At 34.4% G+C, this 25491-nt stretch overlaps 1 protein-coding gene across 7 annotated transcripts in view; it reads left to right on the top strand.

Moving 5' to 3' along the window:
* Window positions 1-25491, top strand: part of LOC150104005 (uncharacterized) — a 534288-nt gene that overhangs the window by 336861 nt on the left and 171936 nt on the right. For all 7 annotated transcript variants that reach the window (XM_090397243.1, XM_090397238.1, XM_090397241.1 and 4 more), the window contains 2 exons: window positions 3867-3964; window positions 18104-18295. In XM_090397243.1, coding sequence (XP_090253369.1) covers window positions 3867-3964; window positions 18104-18295 — 290 coding nt within the window. The remainder of the gene's footprint in view (window positions 1-3866; window positions 3965-18103; window positions 18296-25491) is intronic.

Raw genomic sequence — 25491 nt, 5'->3', positions numbered from 1 at the left:
ACTGAACGAACGAGGATGGGCTGGCAATTTGGGATTTAGCCGACCAAATTGTATTCTTATTGGTTAAACCAAAATAAAAAATGATGGTACAACATGACAAAATTTCATGCCGGCTGGGGCGTCGCCCGGTTAAACAAGGCCCCCGTTGTTTTCGCCAGGGAACCAGGGCGAACAGCGAAAAGTCAGCTACTGGAACAAATCTGAAAACAAACCCCAACTCAACATCACCAGAGTTAAAGATCGGTACTATCAACGTAAGAAGCCTGAATGGCAAAGAAATGGAGCTAGCTGAGGAATTAGATAAGTACCAGATCGACATAATAGGGGTGACTGAAACAAAAAAGACCAAAACTGGTGAGATTTTTCTGAGCAATAAATACAAAATGTTATATTCAGGCAATAACAATCAAGGAAAAGAAGGAGTAGCCATAGTATTCAACACAAAATACGAGGCTAATCTTCTTGAATGGCAGTCAGTCTCAAGTAGAGTAATGTGGGCAAATATGAGAATGGGGAACTGGACAATGAGACTTATTTGTGCCTATGGACCCACAGAAGGTTCTACTAAGGTAGAAGTGGAGGAATTTTTTGAGGCTTTAGAAAAAGCAACTGACACAATGAAAAAGGAAAAGTTGGTCCTTGTTGGGGATCTAAATAGTAGAGTAGGAAATGATTGTGAGACATACAAAAATATTTTGGGAAAATTTGGAGAAAAGAGCAAAGCTAATAATAATGGCAAATATCTGTTGGATTTCTGCTCAGGACATGGACTGGTTATTACTAACACCATGTTCCAACATAAAAATGTGCACAAATTCACATGGAGAGAAGAGGCTAGGAATAAGAAAAGTCTCATTGACTATGTTATTGTTGATAGTGATGTTTTCTCCCTGGTGCAGGACACCAGAGTGTACAGAGGATTTGAAATTGGAAGTGATCACTATTTAGTCTTGAGCAGGATAAAATTGAATTTCATATTGAAAAGAATAACATGTAAGAAAGTTTTAAAGCGAATAAAAGTTGAGCAGCTCTCAGATGTAAACTGTAGACTAAAATACAGAAATATTATTGAAAAGAAAATGAAAGAGTTTGAGAACAGGAATCAAACCTTGGAGATTCAGTGGCAAACTCTGAAGGAAACATTGATTGATTCTGCCAGAGAGGCATGTGGTGAGGTGGTGTGCAAAGATAAAAAAATCAGAACTCCCTGGTGGACACAGGAAGTTAAAGAGGCAGTGAAGGAAAAGAAGAAAGCATATCAAAAGTTCCTGGCAAATAAGTCAGCTTTTACTCTTACAGAATACAGAGACAAATGTAAGAAAGCTAAACAGTGTGTAAAACTAGCTAAACAAAAGTCATGGGAGGACTTTGGCAAGAATATAGAAAATAAATATCAAGAAGGTGGCAAAATATTCTGGAGGTTGTTGAAGAAACTTAGGAATGGAGGAAAGAGTGCTGTAAAAGGAATTAGAGATGATAAAGGTGAAATGAAAACAGGAGAAAAAGATATCCTTGAAGTATGGAGTAATTACTTTGAAAAACTGCTAAATGAAACAAGCAGTGATGACAGCACAGTGATAAAAAACACTGACCAGGCATGCAGTCAGGAATACATATCCATACTTGAAGTAGAAAAAGCCATCAAAGGCTTGAAATGTGGAAAGGCAGCAGGAGTAGATGATATTCGACCAGAAATGCTCAAGTATGGTGGTATAAGAGTCTTACAGTGGCTGCACTGCATAGTTCAGAAAGCCTGGACAGAGGGACGAATTCCCGATGATTGGAGTAGAGCTCTCATAGTACCCATATATAAAAAGGGAAATAAAACTGAATGTGAGAATTACAGAGGTATTTCCCTACTGAGTGTTCCTGGCAAGATCTATGCAAGTATACTTGAGAAACGGTTGAGAAGAATTGTGGAAGAAAAGCTTGGTGAAGAACAAGCTGGATTCAGGCCAAATAGAGGCTGTCAGGATCAGATCTTCACTTTACGACAAATAGTCGAGAAAGCATGGGAATATAACAAAGATCTGTATTTAAGTTTTGTCGATTTGGAAAAGGCATATGACAAGGTGCCAAGAGAGAAGCTATTCAATACGCTGCAGTTATATGGTGTCAATGGGGCATTATATCAAGCAATACTTAGTCTTTATTTGAGTTGTGAGTCAGCAGTTAGAATTGAAGGAAGTACAGGAAGATGGTTTAATGTTAAATCTGGTGTGAGACAAGGATGTACATTATCCCCTCTGTTATTCATTATCTATATGGATCACATTATGAAGGAATGTGGTATTAAACCTGATATCAGAATTGGAAATGTTAATGTCAGCTCTTTGCTTTATGCAGACGATGTTATACTTCTAAATAAATCCGTTACAAGTCTGCAAGATTCTCTGACTAAATTGAATAGCTGTTGTAATAGATATGGTATGAAGGTTAGCAATAAAAAGACAAAGACAATGAAAATAGGCAGAATCATTGAAAATGTCAACTGTGTTGTGAATGGAGAACCTGTGGAACAAGTAAAACATTTCAGCTACTTAGGCACAATTTTTACTGAAGATGGTAAACTAAATATAGAAATAGACAACAGAATCAGCAAAGCTGGTATCGTGGGAAGTCAATTGAATAAATTCATATGGAATAAGAAAGAAATTAGTCGGGACACTAAATTAGCTGTATACAAGACTGTGTTCAAACCAATTTTAACTTATGGATCTGAGAGCTGGGTCAGAAGTAAAACACTTGACCAAAGACTAGAGACCGCAGATATGAGAGTCCTGAGAAAGATTAGAGGCGTGAACAGATGGCATCAATGGCAATATCATATTAAAAATGAGGATATTAGGAAAGAACTTGACATTGTCAGCATCCAGGAATGTGTTAGCAGAGCTAATCTCAGATGGTATGGTCACTTAAATAGAATGGGAGAGGAAAGATTAGCAAAACAAGTGTTCTCTGCCAGGTTGGCAGGAAAACGACCCAGAGGAAGACCAAGATATAGGTGGATTGATACGGTACAAAGTGCCTTAGACGATAGAAATATAAGATCTGATAATGTTGGAGTCTTGACAAGTAACAGACTGATTTGGAGGAAAATTGTAGATAGGAAGTTAGTAATGATGTAATTTTTTCATGTAGTACTGTCATATCCTGTACACCCCTTGAGGGTACATGGCAGGAATTTGATGATGATGATGATGATGTGTTCTTTGTCAATGGTTTAATGTTGGTGTCTTGACACCAACATTATCAGATAACAGATTAATTTGGAGGAAAATTGCTGATCGGAAATTCATAATGGTGCAATTTTTAATGTAGTACTATAATAATTATCCTGTACCCCCCCCCCCCCCCCCATGATATCTGTCAGGAATTTGATGATAATGTAATGAGAAAAATTTTTGATTTCTGTACTAATGATAATAATTTATTCATTGATGATCTGTTTTGTTTTTAATGCCTTAGTTTACTTCTGTTGTTTGATCAACTTCCACTAGAACTCAACTAAAAATCTAAAGGAATATCCTTTAGGATAGCTTCAGTGCTATATAACTTTGGTTGGGACATTTTTGATAGTTATGAAAAGTGTTTATGAAGTATGCATTCTTTATGACTTTCACATAGCTGTGTTCTTTAGTATGTAGCTATTATATAGCTGACAGTATTTGTTCTCTTGGAATTGTTGTTTATTTTGATATTTAATAATTTGATTTTGGCAACTGAATGCTACAGTGCATCCAAAATTAACAACTAAAATAATATGAAATAATCTAATACAAGTTTATTTATGTATTTATTTTTTAGATACACTTCTAAGTAATGTGAATATACTGTTAACAAGCATCTTTCTGTACACTTTGTAGCAAAACTGACCGATTCTTCAATGTTATCAGCACTTGCTTTGAACAGAATTTCCAGTGCAACTGTAAAAGAAATTCCAGAACCATTGGCAGATAATAAAGTGAGATTCCTTATTTCTTAATATATCATTGTTATTTATATTATGAATAAAAATTAAATAATCATATAAATAAAAGTAAATTATCTAACACTCTTTTTATTTTTTTCCCTTAAAGAGAGTAGATGAAGATCTCCCTTTTAACCCTAACTAACTTTTGGAAATTGATCGGCAATGGTTCTCAATCCTTAGCTATCAGTGAAAGCTGAATCCACGTCTGTCTATGATATTAGAACTCAGGGCAAGAGTGCAGCAATCAACTATTACCATCTTGTGAGGCTAAACCTTAACAGGCATGTCATTTGAAATATCATGAGTTCTGTAGTTGATTTTCTGAGCTGTGGAGTTAAAATCAAAAGTTTCCAGGAGACAAAACCCACTTGTCTGTGCCAGAGATCGACTGACTCAGAAACCAGCTGATAAAAGGCTGGTTTCTGAGTCAGAAACCAGCCTTTTATCAGTTGGTTTCTGAGTCAGTCTTTCTGAGTCTTTTTATCTTAAATTCCTCTAGTTGGCAACTAGAACATATTATGGTCTTTCTTTAGGTGATCTCCCATCATGATACTAAAACATTACTAGAAGGTTACATGTACATCTTTGTGTTATAAATAATAATTAAGAAATATTTCGGCTGCTATTTATCAGTGTTCAAATAAATAAGATTGCAATGGGAAAAGTAAATTTATTTAAACTTATTTAAGAAAGTCAAGAAATGTACCCAGGTGCAATCAAGAGCACATTGATGTTTTCTGTTATAATCCCATGCATGAAAAATTATTCAACCTGTGATACATTAGTACCTTGGATGAGCAGATTGAAGCATAAGAAGAAGAATCTTAACATTAGATTTGAATACTTGTAGTTTGTAATCTTTAGGAATTAAAAAAAGGGAAAATTGTTCCAAATGAACAGCCATAGAAGGAATGAATGAAAAAGAAGAAAAATTTGATCTGTGAGTTTTGGAATTGAACTGTGAAGGAGGTGTTCAATAAGATGTGCTCTTTGTGTTTTAACAGATTTAGAAAGAGTGGCCAAATTGCCAATTCCAGTTTTGAAGAAAAGTGTCCAAGAAAATATTTGTAGAAAATGCAAACAGCAGAAACTGCAATAATGGCAACTGTGAAAGGCATTCTTTGGTTGTGGATGGATTGGTGATTTGTACAAAGGCAATTCAGAAGTAATTCTTAGAGATGGAAAACTTAATATCTTGAATGCTGAAGAGGCAATGTTAGCAATTTTCATTCCAAGAAACATGGAGATTAGTTATTCCAAGAAGAAAAATCTTGTGAGAGATTTTGGGTGTTGTTAAATATAAGATGGGGAGTAAAGGGTTCTTTTGAACTAGAAACAGAACAGGACTGACTTTGTTTATCATTGAAATTAACAAAACTATTGGCATCCACAAATCATTTGGAGATTATAATTTTGCATTGTGAAAGTTATTCTGGAAATTTTGATAATTTTTGAAAAACAAGATTTTTCAAACCAAAAAAAAAAAAAAAAAAAGGCATAGTTGTATACTTCCATCAGTTGGAGAAAGTCGTTATATATAGAAGAAAGGGAGTAGATGAAAGAATAGAAGCATGTGTAACCACTGCATTACATTGCAAGTTTGAGGATAAAGATCTTTACACCATTACAGATAATGCATGAGAAGGGAGAAATCCCAGATGCAAAATACAAACCATGGTGGGAACATTCTTAATAAGCCTTTCTGTCAAACTTCATTACCAGTTTTCTAGCAACAGTTTTCTTGCACTTTTTCTATTACTTGTCATATCTTAATAAGGCTTCCCATCAAACTCAATCAAAAATTCCTTAAAGATATCAAGAGCAACCACTTAAGATTTTTTCCAAATTTTTAGTGACATAAGCAAGAAGATTACCTGGCAATTGACAATTGCAGAATCTGTACTAAAGATGTGTTATTAGTTGAGAGGCTTCCAGGTAGGTGTAGAATCTGAGTGTTAATCGTTTTTCTCTATTACTTTAGAAAGAATTGAATTGAGAGAAATTGAACAGTCATTAATTGATCAAAGTTTGTTGATTTTATTTAGGCATGGGTTCAACATGACTAACATCCAAGATGCAGGATAGATATCAGTTTGGAGAGAATAAAAAGATAGCATAGAATAAGAATCAGTTGTAGAATCACAGTCTTTCAGAACAATTGGATAAAGGCCATCAAGACTAGGAAACGTTTTAGTGCTTGCTTTGAACAAGCATCAAAGGTGTCATTGAATGTTCCATATTTAGAATGATAGAGGACATTTTTAAATATTATTAGTGCAAGAATTTGAAAGGAAAAAAAAAACATAAAATAAGCCAGGAGATTTTTTTTCATGGTTGGAATGTAATAATGGAATCCTTCAGGTGCAATGAGGTGGAAGCAGAGCCAACTAAAGTTACCACTAGAACTTGAAAGAGGCCAAAAAACATGGCTACCATTTGGATCTCATGCAAATTTCCTGCTCTTAACCCTATCAAAAATCAGTTTTGAAATTACAACTCTTTCAGGCTTCTCTAAACAGAAAAAGAAGAGAGGCTTTGAATGTTATTTAAGGCATGCTTAACAACCTTGGTCCACTCTTTTTAGAACAACAACAAGTGATGTGAATTTAAAGTGGAATGGGGAATGAATGTTTCTATACTCATATTGTGAGCAGGCTAAAGATTTCTTTTCTGTTTTGATTATTATTATTTTTATATTTTTACATAATTTGGAAACCCTATTCTAGACCAAACATGGTACATTTTCAGGTCATTTTGGTCTCCAGTATACAGTGGAGACCAAAAAACTCCAGAAATTCATCTCCCAGTGCTCTCACACTGGAATATGAATTTCATATGCCACCTGAAGGCAATCATGGATTTAAATCCCAGTGAAGGATTCGAACTATTGACCTGCTGGTTGGAGAGCAGATTTGCTAACCACTTGTCCAACCAGGATGGCAAATTACAAAGCTTATCCTACTCATTCATATAATACCAAATAAGTCATGGATGAGAATTCCTTCATGGGAGGAGAAATACCACCAAATTGTATTCTGAAGTCCCCAGAGTCCATGCCTTATCTGGTTAGCATGTGAAAATTTGTGAGATCATTGGTAATTATAGATTACTTTATGAATCAGTACAGTTGAAAAAGGAAAGAATGTTGAAGTTAAAATTAAAACCTTCAAGGAAGATGGCTTCAGTATTATGAAAGTTGGAATGGAAATCAACATTTTAAAGAAAGTAAATCAACATAGTTGAGAATGGTTAGTAACAAGAAAGATCGGGTAAAGAAAATTATAGCCAAAGAGAAGATATTCAAAGTTGGAAACTCTGACTTGGAAATACACAGTTGCCACTTTCAAGAAAAAATCAGAATATGTAATTGAGAAAATTGAGGTGAATAGTGTAAAAGAACTTGAAATTCAAGCTTCTTTTTGAAAAAGTACGTGGTTTTGCTGGTTGGAATTAGAACATCATCCATATCAAAACTAAAACCGTGTGTGTGTATGAGGGGGGAGGTACTCAGAAATAACTGGAATCTGAACTTGTTGTGCGTGCATTTTCTAGTTACGGATGATGGCATCCTGAATGTGCAATTTTCCACACCAATCTGGCAAGTGGCGTCATCCTGTGTGAACTAGTTCATTGTTCTAGCTGCTTTTTTGTTAGTGCTTACAAGCAAGTTTGGCAATTTTGGGATGGCTGACCACAAGGAAAAGAGAATGTACATGAAATTTTGTTTCCTTTTGCACAAAACTGCAGCTGAAACTATTGTTATGCTTTGGCAAGCCTTTAAGGATGGTGCTTTAGGTAAATGCAAGTCTATGAGCATGTTTCTGTTTCAAAAATGGGGATGTGTCAGTTGAAAACAAACCATGATCTTGCTGACCGTCAACAAGCAGAAATGAATAAAACATCGAATAGGTTTGCCACGCAATCAATGAAGAGTATTGAAATACTACCGAGCAAGTTTCTGAAGACACGGATTTGTCATGGAATTCGTGACAGTGAAGTTTAACAGAAGATTCGTAAATGAAACATGTGTCTGCTAAATTTGTGCCTCATTTGCTCACAGAGGATTAAAAAAAAAAAAAAAAAAAAACGTGAATGTTTGCTGCAATATGAGGGAGCAATTTCTTAATGACCAGAACTTTCAAAAGTTGTGACTGTGGATGACTCTTGGCACTATGGTTATCATCCAGAAACAAAACAAGCATCAAGACAATGGAAACATGCAAATTTATCGAGACCCAAAAAGGCATGTGAAGTTCGATCAAAGGTCAAGACAATGTTTTTTTTTTCTTTTTTTTTTGTTTTTTTTTATGTGAGTGGAATTGTATACGAAGAATTTGTTCCTCTTGGACAGACAGTGAAGCAACAATTTTATCTCAACATTTTGAGAAAACTGTGATTGTGTGCGACGAAAAGGTAGAAATGTGAAGTAGTGGAGATTATTTGCTGCACCATGAAGCACCCCATCGAATACAGCCTTGTCTGTCCAACAGCTTTTGACAAAAAAACAACATGGCAATTGTTCCCCACCCTCCCTACTCACCCAATCTCTCTCTCTCTCTATGTGACTTTTTATTCACACAGATAAAGAAAACCGTGAAAGGATAGCAATTCATTGATGTATACAAAGTGAAAGAAAAGTTGCTGGATGCCATGAACAGTATTCCAGTTGAACAGTTCAAGAACAGTTTCCGCAATGTAAAAAGCATTGGGACAAGTGCATTGACTCACATGGAGAGTACTTTGAAGGAGACTAAAATATGGTATTATAAACTTGAATGAAATTTTTTGTTAAAAAAATAATTCCAGTTATTTTTGGGTACAACCATGCTTTTAATGGATGTTGTTTGAGTGGAAAACACTTCAGTTATATAGGGTAAATTGAACATTATATAGAGCAATACATAGTCTAGCTATAGGTTGTAAGTCAGCAGTTAGAACTGAAAGAAATATAGGGAGATGGTTGAATGTAAAATCAGGTGTAAGACAAAGATGCACATTATCTCTACTCTTTTCATCATCTATATGAATCACATTATGAGAGAAAGTAGCATTAAATCTGATATCAGAATTAGATATATCAAACTTAGCTCTTTGCTTTATGCATGTGTTGCTGATTTCTAGATAAATTCGGTACAAGTCACCAGGATTCTTTAACTAAATTATAAAACATCTATAACAAATTTGGTATGAAGGTCATCAATAAAAAGACCAAAATTATGAAAATAGGCATACACATAAAAAACTTCACCTGCATTTTCAATGGAGGATCTATTAGAATTAAAATATTTCACTTATTTAGGCAGAATTTTTAATCCGTTGTCAATTTTGTGGAAAGTAACAATAGAATGAACAGAGATAATATAGTGGGGAGCCAGTTGAATGAATTTATATAGATTAAAAGAGAAATTAGCCAGACATTAAACTTGCAGTATAGAACAGTATTCATACCAATTTTAACTTATGGATTTGAGACCTAAGTTAGAAATAAAACAGTTTAAAGGATGAATGTTGATCATAGATATGCATGTTGACAAAAATTAAGGGAATGAACAGGTGGCAATGGCAGAATTATATGAAAAATTTAAATATTAGAAAAGAACATGACATTGTTAGCATTCAAGAATGTATGAGCAGAGCCAATCTAAAGTGGTAAGGTCACTTAAACAGAATGAAAGAGGAAAATTTAGCAGTATAGATTATTTTGCTAACATTAATAGTGTCCCTTCTCTCCAATTCAAAATAGCAAGGAAATCATGAATCAACTAAAGTATAAGAAAAAAAAAACCTTTAGAAAGTACTTTCACATTCATTTCATAGCCTTGACACAAACATAATGATGTTCACCAAGAGTTTCATGTATTGCAATCAGACCTGTTATTTCTCCTATCATCGTAAATTGTAGCCTCAGCAGTCACTATTCACTTTTACCCACATGCTTCCTTCCATAAAAAGGATGTTGTTTATTTGTGCATGTTTATTTCTCAGATTGACATTCACTGTCAGAGAATGTCAGAGCTAGACTCTATTCATTATCAGGATGTTGTTTGTTTGTGCATGTTTATTTCTCAGATTGACATTCACTGTCAGAGAATGTCAGATCTAGATTCTATTCATTATCAGTTTCCTGATATTTATCCTGACAGTACTACATGATTAATTTCCATTAGTGTAGATTATCCTCTTTATTGTATGCTCTGGCTCAAAATTTCCTTGTTGCATTTTGTTGCATTAATTTGTTATCTTTATTGCTTTTCAAATTCTGATAACCATTCTCTCCTCTGATTATTTATCTCTGAAGCTTGAGTTCCTGCACTCCAATTAGTGATGTCATCTTCCTTAGGTGCCTTAGTACCTAAAACTTAATGGATTCTTTTGTAACTTCCATCCCTGGAAGTTACGAAAGGAAGCTGTGAGCAAGAGGGTGAGGAGTGGTTTCTTTGCGTAGAGGGTGGTTGAATCATGGAATGCATTTCCTAATAGAGAGAGAGCAAGAACGGGAATGGTATGATAGACTTTGTGTTTCCTAGAAAAGTCCTCCCACGATGAGTCTCTTGACTCCATGGAGGCCTAAATCATAATAATAACAATAGTAATCAATTTTAATCATTTTAATCTTAGAATGTGATGTAATAGGTTTATGAGTCTTCTTCATTTCAGCACAAGCAACAGTACTTTTACTTTTATCTGCTATTATCAACAACAATAAAATAAAATAATAGTTATAAATAAACAGTTTATAATTCACTGCAAAACACTGAAATACAGAGAGATGCAGTGAGCAACATCTTAGAGTCCACAAAAACTGCAGATGGTTTGATTCACACAGTGTAATTTCACTAAAACCACTGTATGTGCAAATGCCGCATCACATAAATAGGCATTCCTTATAAATAAAAATTGTAAGCAGGACTTACTGTATAAGGATTCTTCATTAATTGCATTACATTGTCTTTCCTTTTAAAGGGATCAGCAATTAGTTTTACATCCATTAAAACTAATGAAATTTCTTTTTAATGGGTGTAATGCAACTAACTGCAGCTTCTCTTTTAGATGAATTTACTAAAAGAAACCCCTGTACATGGATAGTTTAGCAAAAAAAAAAAAAAGTCGCCATGAGGTGGTCACCTGGATGGTAGCCAACATTATGAGAAGAAGATATATGTGGAACTGCAAGACCCTGCAGTTCCACTGTTATGGGAAAAACCAGAAGGCAGCTTGGAGCTTGGAATAAAGAATTAAGTGGAAAAGAGATCGATTACTTGGCTATCACTCAAGAACTGTTTAACAGAAGTAATGTCTGAATGTGTTCCAGAGGAGGTTAAATAAGGTAGATGTGAAATCAATGAATAAAGAGAGTAAGCATGCATCTAAAAAAAAAAAAAAAAAAGACATTGTGGCATAAGAGATGAGTGGCAATAATTAAGGTATTGTGAATAATAATTAGGAATACAAAGAACAGGCTGGGAAGGTGACTTGCTGAGTAAGGACAAGAAGCAATTAGCCAAGGGGTAAAAAAAAAATCCTAGACAGATCTTTGATGTGTGATGAGAGGATATAGTTGGAATAATAATAAATTAGTGCCTTTCATTGATCGAGTTGGAAGAAAAGCTGAGTTGTTTGATATTAGCAATGATCTGGCACAAATTATCCATCCACTTATCAAAATCAGATAAACCTCATCATTCATTTCCCAAAACTACAGATGTCAACTCACCTCTTGGCAACACAGACCAGAACCTTATCTAAATTTCCTTTTCTGCAGACCATTTTTCTCCAACCTCTTTGGCACTGCAGTGGTACAAAATACATATCCTCCATGATTTTTTCTTTAGTATGCAATTAGTGTTTTTATTCTTCTAATCAAGGCACTTGCTACAAATAAATAGTAATCTTTCTGGAGTATGAGTCATCACTCCATTCCTTGTTTTCTAATGAGTGTGTCAATGGGGCAGTTCAAAAAAATTTGGCATATCTTAAATGAAAGTCAAAAGCCTCAGACATCCGCATGCAGATGTTCATCATCGTCTTTCTGTGCCTACTGGCACATAAGGCTGCCATGCAGATGATAAACTGTATATAAATCCAAATCTTATTCCGAAGGAGCCAAATGCTAAAAGCCTTGTGCCAAGTTACTGGGCACAATTTCTGTTATCAATGGTTATTCTACTGGCCTGATATCTAGTGAAAAATTAGATTAAATTGAATTAAAATAAATGAAATAAAATAACTACATCAAAGCTATATTCTATTTAAGACAGCATCAGGGAAATTTTTTTTCATATAGATAGTTTTATTACAGCAAAAATGATGTCCTAATTTAACATGAGAAATCTAATATAACAATTCTCATGTTAAATTAGGACATCATTTTTGCTGTAATAAAACTATCTATAGGAAAAAAATTTTCCCTGATGCTGTCTTAAAAAACAGAATATAGCTTTGATGTAGTTACTTTATTTTATTTCATTTATTTTAATTCAATTTAATCTAATTTTTCACTAGAGGTCAGGCCAATAGAATAACTATTGATCAAATTATTGTCTCTTTAGCATACTGTGTGAAATGTAATATAGCTTGTCTCTTATATATACAGCTAATTCTCTTTTTACAAGGTTACGCAATTTCGAAATGGTTTTAGAAAACAAAAGCAATTCTATTTTTACATTTTGGATTGAATGAAACTACCATGAGAATGATTAAGAAAAATGAGGAGGCCATTAGAAAATCTGTTCTTTATGAAACAAAATTAGGTGCCAAGATGTCATTGTATAGGAGAGACATTATAAACATGAAGATGGAAAAGGCCTCAGTGATGTGGATAGAAGATTGCTCACAAAAAGGAATACCTTTACACTGGAATGTCATCAAACAGAAAGCATTACGGTTGTACAAACAGATTCAGGAAAAGGAGCCAACAACACCAAACAACAATTGTGATTTTTCTTCAAGCACGGGTTGGCTTGCAAAATTTCTCACAAGATACATGCTTCATAATGTAAAAATAAAAGGAGAAGCTGCATCTGCTGATGAGCCAGCAACTTGGGAATTTCTTTCAAATTGTCTAAAATTATTGAAAATAGTGGGTACACTCCTATCAAGTTTGGAATGCAGATGAGACCAGCCTGCTTTGGAAAAAATGCTAAGTAGAACTTATTTCGTGAAATCACAGAAAAGTGTTGGTGGCTTTAAAGCAGCTAAGGATTGTGTGACTATTATTTTGCAGCAAATCTTCAGATCGTATATTAAAACCATTACTCATTAATCAATCCCTAAGACTGTGGGCAATGAAAGGTGTGGATTTTTAAACGTTGCCAGTGCATTGGAAGGCAGACAAAAAAGATTGGGTTACAAAAGAAATTTTTAATGAATGGTTCCATCAATGTTTTGTTCCAGAAGTTAAACACTATTTAATAGAAAAAAAGTCTGGACTTTAAAGTTTTATTGATTATAAATATTGTGCCTGGCCATCCTGTTTTAGAACGCTCAAATGTGGAATTTTGTTTTCTGCCACCTAATACAACATCCTGAATACAATCTTAATACAACTAGACCAGGGTGTGATCGCTACCTTCAAAACTTACTACATAAGAAGAACATTCCAATACATTTTGGATAAACTAGATAAGGATAATTTACCGATAATTCACTAAATGTCAGGCCAGTAGAATAACTATTGATCAAATTATTGTCTCTTTAGCATACTGAGTGAAATGTAACAGCTAATTCTCTTTTTACATGGCTTTTTTTTTTTTTACACGATTTCGAAATAACATGGTTTAGAAAACAAAAGCAATTCTGTTTTTACATTTTGGATTGAATGAAACTACCATGAGAATGATTAAGAAAAATGAGGAGGCCATTAGAAAATCTGTTCTTTATGGAACAAAATTAGGTGCCAAAATTACAGTCAAAAACATTTGACTGTAATTTTGTTTATATGTAAATACTGTATTACAAAATATGTAATGTTTTGTGATGTATATGTGCAGAAGTTGAGTACTAATGTATATATTATTCATTATTCATTTTGTTAATATGTAAATATCACACTGCTAAACTTAATTTTTATGCATACATATTGTATAATAATTCCTATTATAAGTTTACTATAATAAGATTACAACACTTGTTGTAATCTTATTATAGTAAACTTATATGTAGATACCGCATTCCTTGGCTTGGTATTGTACATGCATTTTGTTTATTAACGTATATTGTTGTCTAATTATGTACTGCCTTAAATGCTGCAGTAATTTTGTTTATATGTAGATACCGCATTTCCCAGTTTAACTTTTGTGCATACATATTAGGTACTATTTTTTTTGACTAATTATGTATTGCTGTAGGACCCCTTGTATATTTGTGTAACCTTCTTATGTTTATATGGAGATACCACATTGCCAAATTTTATTTTTATGTATACATATTGTATAATAATTCCTTTTTGCCTATTTATGTATGGCTGTAAAAACATCTGTTATAATTTTAACTATATGTAGATACTACATTCCTTGGCTTGGTGTCTTGTACATGCATTTTGTTCATTTAACTTGTATTGTTGACAATTTTTGTACTACTTTAACCTTGTGTGTTGCTGTGTCCTCTGCAGCAATTCTGTTTCTATGTAGATGCTGTTTTGTGGAACCTAATTTTTGTACAGGCATATTGTTTACAATTTTCTTTAACTGCTTTTGTATAGTTTTAACTTTATGTATAGTTGTAACCTAGTATGGCACAGTATGACCTTTGTAGTTTTTGTGCCAAATAAACTATAAACCAAACCAAACCAAACATTGCCATAATTAGGGATGATATGTGCATGCAGGCACACTGGGCAAACGAGGCTGAAGAAAGAGCCTAGAGTCTTAAATGGTGTTCCCTAGTGGGCTAGATTGGGTGATCTTGACCATTGTGCTGAAGATCTGAGGATGATTACTTCCCACATTTGGGGCAATCTCATGCACCCAAATTTGTTGTGGTTTCGGAAGTTTTTCAGGGCTGAGGCAGATTTGAGGAATAGCCTCTCATATTTGTATTTGCTGCAGTAATAGAGTGGCCTTCTTCCAGCGTATCTTGTGGTGGGTGTCCAAAGCATGGTCAACAAGTCCTGAGTGGTTGTAATGGTGGAACCAGATGTACTCCTTGTGTTTAGAAATTCTGATATTAGCTGTCCTTCCTGTTTGGCCACTGAAATATAGGAAAGTATTAATTAAAGTTATTATAATTAATATTTTAGTATGCATTGTTATTTCCTGAAAAATAATAGTTATGAGTAACCAACATATAAGCTTGTCTACCAGAATTACGATTATCCACGGAGATTCCATTGCACACAGGCCCCATCAGTGCAGCAAGCTGAAGTTAAAGATTATTATCCCAGCAGCGGTTTAAAGCCTTTTTAAAATGGTGCTGAGATAATAATTTTATCCCAAATTGTGTGAAATTGAAATATCGGTTTACTTCACCGAAGGCTCTCTGCATTTACTAGCTTCAATCCTTTACGGGATCGAAGCCATCACTCGTGTTCTCCTGGCTAACATTAACGAAGCTATCTGTGCATTAGAAGAGGAGCTTGCTGTGACACTGAACGTTTGACCTTTGGATGATCCTTTACGATGTCTCGAATGCTTCAGCAGAACAAGAATTTCAAAAAATAAGATGTTAGCATGTCAGGAAATATAAAACGCTACAAAAAAAAATATAAAAAAAAATAAGCTACATCCTAGCACAGTAGTAAACTTATCATCCTGAATTCAGAAACAATTAGTGCACTTGCATGTGGCCAGAACTATGTATTAGCACCTAAAAAATTCCTGCAAAATCCTGCAAAAGAAATAATGATCCAAGATATATGGAATGGTGATAGATCTTAAGTAATCTCTGAAGGGAAGGGTGGGGAGGGGGAGGTTGAGGTTGAGGTTATAGGGCTTTAATATTTTATAGATTTTTTGGGGGTTGTAGCCATTGGCTAAGAAAGTGTTAAGAATATGGTCTAGTTCAGTAGTTAGGACAATGTTATCAAAAAAGATTAATTTTGCCCTGTTATATAGAATTTTTATAATCCCATATATATATCCCAGTAGAATGAGGTATCTTCAGCCTTCCCAACCATATCTAGCAACATCAGACTGGTTGTAGCCAGTGTTCTCACTCATGCTAAACAACCAAAAGTAATCTCTCAAGATAAGAATTTGAAGCTCTGCAAGAAATTAAAAACAACGAAATAGTAATTACCAAAAGTTTTAAACCAATTAGATTACACAGGTAAGCTTACCTCCTTATTTCAAGATTGCTCTACCTACCTTCCTATAGACTATGATTCCAGTCATATTTCCTACCAATATCTCAGTTCCATTTTAGTTCATCAGGAACTCAGGCTATTTTGTTTGGCAAAGAAAATTCTACAAATAGGTAGAGGGACATGTCGATGATGTGGTCTCCATTTGACCACATGGCCATGCTCCACATTTTCTTAACACATCTAAAACAATCAACATCCTAGGATTCAGTTTACTGTGGAAAAGGAAAACAACAACAGTCTCCCATTCCTAGATACTCTGATTACATGCCAGCTTGATGTATCCCTGGCATTCTTCATTTACATAAAACCCACACGTACAGATAGATACATTCACCAACAGTCACACTCCAACCCCTCCCAACAATATGGGATTATAAAAATCCTATATAGCAGGGCAAAATTTAACCTTTTTTTGATAACATTGTCCTCACTACTGAACTTGACCATATTCTTAACACTTTCTTAGCCAATGGCTACAACCCCCAAAAAATCCATAAAATATTAAAGCCCTATAACTTCAACCCCCCACCACCACCACCACCACCACCAACCCTTCCCTTCAGAGATTACTTAAAGATCTATCACCATTCCATATATCTGTGACACATTTGAAAAATTAACAAAAATCCTAAGGAAATACAACCTTACAATCACTTACAGATCACATAAAAAATTGACATACCTCTGCTCCACCAGCTGCATTCCCTAGACCTACTAGGTCCCTTGCAGGCGGAAACTGTCCTACTATGACCAAACAGGCAGGACAGCTAATATCAGAATTTCTAAACATAAGGTAATTATACTAGAAAATTGACCTTTACAGATAAATAATCAGAGTTTAGTGTAATTTTTGGAATTAAGAGAGAGGGGTAATGCCAGAAGAGGAAGAATGCCAGGGTAATGCCAGAGTACATCATTTGAGGAGGATTTTGTGTTAGGAATCTTTGCCATAAAATGTTGGAGCTAACAAATGAATGTATGTGGCTCATATTATGGAAGCAATTATGCAGAATGTAATTTGGATATTGAGTTGGACAATAGTTGGTAGTTGTTGAGCTACCTTATCGAAAGTTCTGTAAGAAATAATAGAACAGGTTTTGATACAATTTTTTTGATACATGATCATTAAGCTTATATTGAGATCAGAAATGTAGGTGAGCAGAAAACCCTATCCCATCTTCTTTTCATGTTTGGCTTAATGGCCTGTTATGGCCAAATAACTTGGAATCTTAGAAACCTGGCTACTGCTTGTAATAATGCAGTTAATCCTATCTATATTTTTTATTATGTCTAAATTTTTTTGTGCTCCTCTGGCCAATTTTCCTGTTTTCCAGGAATCAAAACCTGAGTTTTTGGGAGGGGGAACTCCACCACCATATGAGACTGGCTAAAGTCCTAATAAATGCTCTTTGCATCCTAGATGAGGATTTGAAACCAGGCCTCTTCAACCACAGGATATCACTGATACCAACTGAGCAATGTTAATTACTAGCAAACAACAATAAACTCTTGCCATCAAAGCATGCACGTGGGATTCAATGTGTGTGTGTGTTATAAAGAAGTACTTGCCCTAAGTTTTTATTTATTTATTTTTTTTGAATTGTGTAAATGCATTTTCAAGATTTTGAGTTGTAAAAACATTGTTAAATATACCCTGGACTGTTTTTCTAAGGGTCGAAGTTTAATTATGAAGGCATTTCTTTGCTTTCTCTAACACCCATCTTTCTGATCCATTGAAAAGATATATAGACCACAGTATAAAATTATTACTACAACATTTCATTTTTTGTAAGGCATAAAATCCATTTATATTAATTTACATTTATTAGGTTCAAAGACCTGATGATGATGATGATGTCAAATCCGTGTCCAGCACACCTCAGCAGTTCATTTTATCATCTGCTTCTGTTCCTATTCCTTCTTTTACTGTTAAACCTATTGCTCAGATGGGTATGGGAGGAATTACTCTTGGCACCCCTGTTAGTACTTCTTTAAACCCAGTTCCCCTCGCAAATACACAGGTAAAGTGTTTGTTTTGTGTTTTATGTGAAACTTTTGTTTCATGTACCTAGGGTGATAATTGTTTTAATGCAATATACTGCAATTTTTGTGAACTATATTTCCTTGACCATAGAGAAACTCTTGGCAGGACTTGATTATAAGTAGTATAATCAACTTATATTAAATTATAATAATATAATAAATTTTTTATTAAGTTACAGATGCAAAGATTATCAACATTCAATATTGAAAACATTGTAGGACTTTTTAGTTGTTTGTGAGCTGCAAGATATTTTCAAACAATTTAATTATTAAAAATAATTCAATATAGACATATAAATACATACGGTGGGTTTCAGTTAATTGGACCACATTGGTCTTCTTCTTCCATCATTAAATGTAGTATCTGTTGTGACCAAGACTTTATCTTCTTTAATAGTATCTTTTTCTAGGTCTTCCTGTTCTTCTCTTATTCTTTGGTTTCCAACTATAGGCTTGTTTTATTATTCTATCTTCACTTCTTTCCACGTGTTCAATACATTTTATTCTTTGGGTTGCTATTCTTTGGGCCAAATTATGCTATTACCACATTGGTAAGCATAATTTGGCCCAATTAAGTGAAGTCCCACTTAGAGTTTAAAAGATGTGTGTACATAAGACAAAATACAAGTTTAGACAAATTTTTAATTTTATTGTGTAGCAAAATTACTGACTTATAGATAAACAGTTGGTTTAAATTAAAATATTTGCCATTAAATAATTTCATTAATCATCATCATCATCATCAAATTCCTGACATGTACCTTCAAGGGGTGTACAGGATATGATAGTACCACATGAAACATTTACATCATTACTAACATCCTTTCTACAATTTTCCTCCAAATCAGTCTGTTACTTGTCAAGACTCCAATATTATCATTATCAGATCTTATATTTCTATCGTCTAAGTCACATTGTGCCGTATCAATCCAGTTATATCTCGGTCTTCCTCTGGGTCGTTTTCCTGACAACCTGGCAGAGAAAACTTGTTTTGCTAATCTTTCCTTGGCCATTCTGTTTAAGTGACCATACCATCTGAGATTAGCTCTGCTAATGCATACCTGGATGCCGACAATATCATGTTCTTTCCTAATATCCTTGTTTTTAATATGATATTGCCATTGATGCCATCCGTTCACACCTATAATCTTTCTCAGCACCATCATATCTGCGGTCTCTAGTCTTTGGTCAAGCGTTTTACTTCTGACCCAGCTCTCAGATCCATAAGTTAAAACTGGTTTGAACACTGTTTTGTATACAGCTAATTTAGTGTTCTGACTAATTTCTCTCTTATTCCATATGAATTTATTCAACTGACTTCCCACCATACCAGCTTTGTTGATTCTGTTGTCTATTTCCATATTTAATTTACCATCTTCACTAAAAATCGTTCCTAAGTAGCAGAAATGTTTTACTTGTTCCACAGGTTCCCCGTTCACAACACAGTTGACATTTTCAACAAATCGACCTATTTTCATTGTCTTTGTCTTTTTAATGCTCGCCTTCGTACCATATCTATTACAACAGTTATTCAATTTAGTCAGGGAATCTTGCAAACTTGTAGCGGATTTATTTAGAAGTATAACATCGTTCGCATAAAGCAAAGAGCTGACATTAACATCTCCAATTCTGATATCATGTTTAATACCACTTTCCTACATAACGTGATCCATATAGATAATGAATAACAAAAGGGATAATGTACATCCTTGTCTCGCACCAGATTTAACATTAAACCATCTTCCTGTACTTCCTTCAATTCTAACTGCCGACTTACAACTCAAATACAGACTAAGTATTGCTTGATATAATGCCCCATTGACACCATATGACTCTAGCGTATTGAATAGCTTCTCTCTTGGCTACTTGTCATATGCCTTTTCCAGATCGACAAAACTTAAATAAAGATCTTTGTTATATTCCCCATGCTTTCTCAACTATTTGTCATAAAGTGAAGATCTGATCCTGACAGCCTCTATTTGGCCTGAATCCAGCTTGTTCTTCACCAAGCTTTTCTTCCACAATTCTTCTCAACCGTTTCTCAAGTGTACTTGCATAGATTCTGCCAGGAACACTCAGTAGGTAAATACCTCTGTAATTCTCACATTCAGTTTTAATTCCCTTTTTATATATGGGTACTATTAGAGCTCTACTCCAATCATCGGGAATTCGTCCCTCTGTCCAGGCTTTCTGAACTATGCAGTGCAGCCACTGTAAGACTTTTATACCACCATATTTCAGCATTTCTGGTCGAATATCATCTGCTCCTGTTGCCTTTCCACATTTCAAGCCTTTGATGGTTTTTTCTACTTCAGGTATGGATATGTATTCCTGACTGTATGCCTGTTGAGTGTTTTTTACCAGTGTGCTATCACTGCATGTTTCATTTAGCAATTTTTTGAATTAATTACTCCATACTTCAAGGATATCTTTTTCTCCTGTTTTCATGTAACCTTTGTCATCTCTAACTCCTTTTACAGCGCTCTTTCCTCTTTCTAAGCTTCTTATACAACCTCCAGAATATCTTACCACCACCTTGATATTTATTTTCTATGTTCTTGCCAAAGTCCTCCTATGACTTTTGTTTAGCTAGTTTTACACAGTGTTTAGCTTTCTTACATTTGTCTCTATATTCTCTAAGAGCACAAGCTGACTTATTTGCCAGGAACTTTTGATATGCGTTCTTCTTTTCCTTCACTGCCTCTTTGACTTCCTGTGTCCACTATGGAGTTCTGATTTTTCTATCCTTGCAGACAACCTCACCACATGCCTCTCTGGCTGAATCAATCAGGGTTTTCTTCAAGGCTTGCCACTGAATCTCCAAGGTTCGGTTTCTGTTCTCAAACTCTTTCATTTTTCTTCAATAATCTTTGTGTATTTTAGTCTACAGTTCACATCTGAGAGCTGCTCAACTTTGATTCGCTTTAAAACTTTCTTACATGTTATTATTTTCAATACGAAATTCAGTTTTATCCTGCTCTGATCAATCCCAATTTCAAATCCTCTGTACACTCTGGTATCCTGCACCAGGGAGAAAACATCACTATCAACAATAACATAGTCAGTGAGACTTTTCTTATTCCTTGCCTCTTCTCTCCATGTGAATTTGTACACATTTTTATGTTGGAACATGGTGTTAGTAATAACCAGTCCATGACCTGTGCAGAAATCCAACAGGTATTTGGCATTATTATTGGCTTTGCTCTTTTCTCCGAATGTTCCCAAAATATTTTTGTATGTCTGGTAGTCATTTCCTACTCTGCTATTCAGATTCCCAACAAATACCAACTTTTCCTTTTTCATTGTGTCAGTTGCTTTTTCTAAAGCATCAAAAAATTCCTTCACTTCTACCTTAGTAGAACCTTCTGTGGGACCATAGGCACATATAAGTCTCATTTCATTTCATTTATATTTCATAACATAATTTCATTTATATATGTATTAAACATGCATGCAGTTCTTAGCAGTGAATGATGTAAGAATTGATTGACCATAGCGTGGTTTTTACTGCTGTTAAATGAAATCAGCACAGGTATTTAGTGCATTATAGCATTCACTCTCTCTCTCTCTCTCTCTGTACATGAAACAGAGTTGTAATTCAGTAATAAATTTTCTAGCATCCTGGGTAGTTATTTGTTCAAGCTTCAAAGTCCCCCTCAAAATCCTCATTTTCATTATAGTATGGAAAACTACTGTCAATGGATTCAAACTCTGCATAGTTTCTGATGTAGCTAATGTCTGGGATGTCATTTTCACTATCAGTTATATCTAGCATATCCATAATTGAATGCTTAAAACCAAAGTGAACAAAACAGTTTTGAATGGTATTGTTGGTTCTTATTATTCCTCAACAACCGTAAGCTATAAACTGTATTGCTTATAAAAGATTCGCTGACTTCCTTAGCAATTGTTAAGAACCAGTAAACATTTTCTTGATTTCCCTTGTAATTCTCTTTTCCAATTCTTAGTGAATTCTTAAAAAATTCACATCCATTCACTCATTTTTGTTCACATGGTACTGAACTGGTAAACTATCCATCGCAATCCTTTAAAGCATTGAGGCCAGGACCTTTTTCCAATAACTAAGAGCCTTTGTTTACTGGTTCCTGATATACTTGAACAGCATAACACTTCTATAGGATCTGTTGCTTTTATTGAACCATATAGCGTAACGTGTTTATAAAACAGAGAACCATTTGATGTGGCACGATAAAATAGCCTGTTTTTTCAGTATTGTATGTGTCATCAGCACAGTAAATTTTTGAATCAAGATCATAATTTTTCTAACACTATGTGGTACATGGCTATGGGCTGGCCCAATTAAATGGCATTGTGTTTCAAATAAATGAAGCAAATTGTTATTAGTCTTATTTTGGTTTTGTTCTAGAATTGTCTCACTAAAACAGCTGTCCTAATTAACTGGTGGATCAGTTATCCAGAATCCACTGTATATGTATTTGTATGTCTTTAAAAAAAAAAAAAATATATATATATATATATATCATGAATTTTTGTATTTTATGATAAACACAATAAAAATGAAAATTGCCTTGAGAGCTGCAGTGAGCAGTCTGGCCCAGCATTATATAGCAGAGTAAAAGCCTGTTAATTATAGATGCACAGTATGCTCTACTTTAATTCATTTCTTTTAAAAAATAATAATAATAATGAAAGTTTCACTTCATGTGAATTCCAGTAATAGACCACACAACTTCTGTAGAGGGGAAAAAAAAAAAAATTAGTTGAAAATCCTTGACAGATTTCATATGCTGTTTTATTATACAGGGTGGCCATAATTAAAGAGGAGGTGTTCAGTGTTCTGTTGCAAAAAAAAATGTATTGGATGAAATTCAACCAAACTTAGTGTAAGTACACTGGAACATGTGATTTTGATTTACAGAAAATAAAAAAATAGTACAAAATTCTGCCATCAAGCAATACTTAGTCTTTATTTCAGTTGTAAGTCAGCAGTTAGAATTGAAAGAAGTACAGGAAGATGGTTTAATGTTAAATCTGGTGTCAGACAAGGATGTACATTATCCCCTCTGCTATTCATTATCTGTATGGATCACATTATGAAGGAAAGTGGTATTAAACCTGATATCAAAATTGGAAATGTTAATGTCAGCTCTTTGCTTTATGCAGATGATGTTATACTTCTAAATAAATCCTCTAGGTCTGCAAGATTCGCTGACTAAATTAAATAACTGTTGTAGTAGATATGGTATGAAGGTCAGCAACAAGATAATGAAAATAGGCAGAAGCATTGAAAATATCAACTGCATTATGAATGGAGAACCTATAGAACGTGTAAAACATTTCAGCTACTTAGGCATGATATTTAACGAAGATGGTAAATTAAATATGGAAATAGACAACAGAATCAACAAAGCTGGTATGGTAGGAAGTCAACCGAATAAGTATATATGGAATAAGAGATAAATTAGTCAAAACACTAAATTAGCTGTATACAAGACTCTGTTCAAACCTATTTTAAATTATGGATCAGTAAAACACTTGACCAAAGACTAGAGACTGCAGATACGAGAGTCCTGAGAAAGATTAGTGGAGTGAACAGGATGGCATCAATGGCAATGTCATATTAAAAATGAGGATATTAGGATAGAACTTGACATTATTAGCATCGAGGAATGTGTTAGCGGAGCTGATCTCAGGTGGTATGGTCATTTAAACAGAATAGGAGAGGCAAGATTAGCAGAACAAGTGTTTTCTCTCTCTGCTAGGTTGGCAGGAAAAAGACCCAGAGGAAGACCAAAATATAGGTGGATTGATACAGTAAAAAGTTCCTTAGAAGATAGAAATATAAGATCTAACAATGTTGGAGCCTTGACACGTAACAGATTGATTTGGAGGAAAATTGTAGTTAGGAAGTTACTAATGACGTAAATTTTTCATGTACTACTATCATATCCTGTACGCCCCTTGATTTGATGGTACATGTCAGGAATTTGATGATGATGAATTCTGTCATCAAGGGACATTTGGCACTATAAATGCATAGCTTGAGATTAATTAAACAGTAATGGCTAGAAGAGACGCGACAAATCAATTTTTGTTCATATGACTTACAGATGTGGTCCAATATGTTTTCCTTTCAGGTGTTCTAAGAACTGCATTCTGTGAATGATATTTTCTACAGTTGAATGCAACAGATCTGCATTGATTTGCCTCACATGATGCATTATTCTATCTTTAAAGGTTGCTAAATCAGAAATATGTTCTTCATATATTATGCATTTCAGATGGCCCCACAACCAAAAGTCACAGAGGTTGAGATCAGGTGAATGAGGTGGCCATGCTGTGGGTAATGCATGACTAAGCACTGTGTGTTCTGGGAAGTGTTTTTGTAACATTCACTGTACTGGCAATCCAATGTGAGGTGGTGCTCCAGCACTTTATTAATATGGTATCATATACCAACTGTTAAAACTATTTTTTAATTAAAAATTCCATTACAGTTATCTGAAGTGAAGTAAAACATCTCATTTTTTTTGTCAGCTTACTTACTTACTGTTAGTCTCCTGAAGAAGTATAGGGTGGTCATAATTAAAGAGGATGTATTCAAAGTCCTGTAGCAAAAATGTGTTGGACGAAATTCAACCAAACTTGATGTACATACACTCTGGAACATGGGATTTGATTTACAGGGGAAAAAAAAAAAAAAAACCACTCGCTAGAAAATCGCATGATATTTGCATAATCTGTTTCTACTGATGAGTTGGTGGATATAAGGAACACATGAGATGCACTGTATGTGAGATTTCAAACTCTCTGGCAATATCATCAATTCTGCGGCCTTCTTCAAGCTTTCCAGTAATTCTTTCCCCACAATGAAATCATCTAGATCTGAGGTGGTGAACCCTTGGCACGCAACCCAAGACTCATCATAAAAAAATGAATAAATAAATAAATACATATCCAACATCTTAACCTAAAGGAACTTCAAAAAGTGATGAAAACAGTAACCAAGGTTGTTGATTACATTTCTTCACATGCTTTGACTAAAAGACAGTTTCAGAATCTATTGAATGAATTGGATTCGGTGTACAAAGGACTAATAATGTACAACAGTGTTCATTGGCTTAGTCGAGGTCTTGTTCTGAAATGATTTGTTGAATACCTAGATGAGATAAATCTCTTTTGACTAATCAAC

This window comes from Typopeltis vanoorti, chromosome 8, assembly GCF_054136105.1.
Source record: "Typopeltis vanoorti isolate ZY-2024b chromosome 8, IOZ_Tvanoo_1.0, whole genome shotgun sequence".
Lineage (NCBI taxonomy): Eukaryota > Metazoa > Arthropoda > Arachnida > Uropygi > Thelyphonidae > Typopeltis > Typopeltis vanoorti.
Note: the sequence above shows the minus strand (reverse complement) of the source record. Positions and strands in the feature narration are given on the sequence as shown.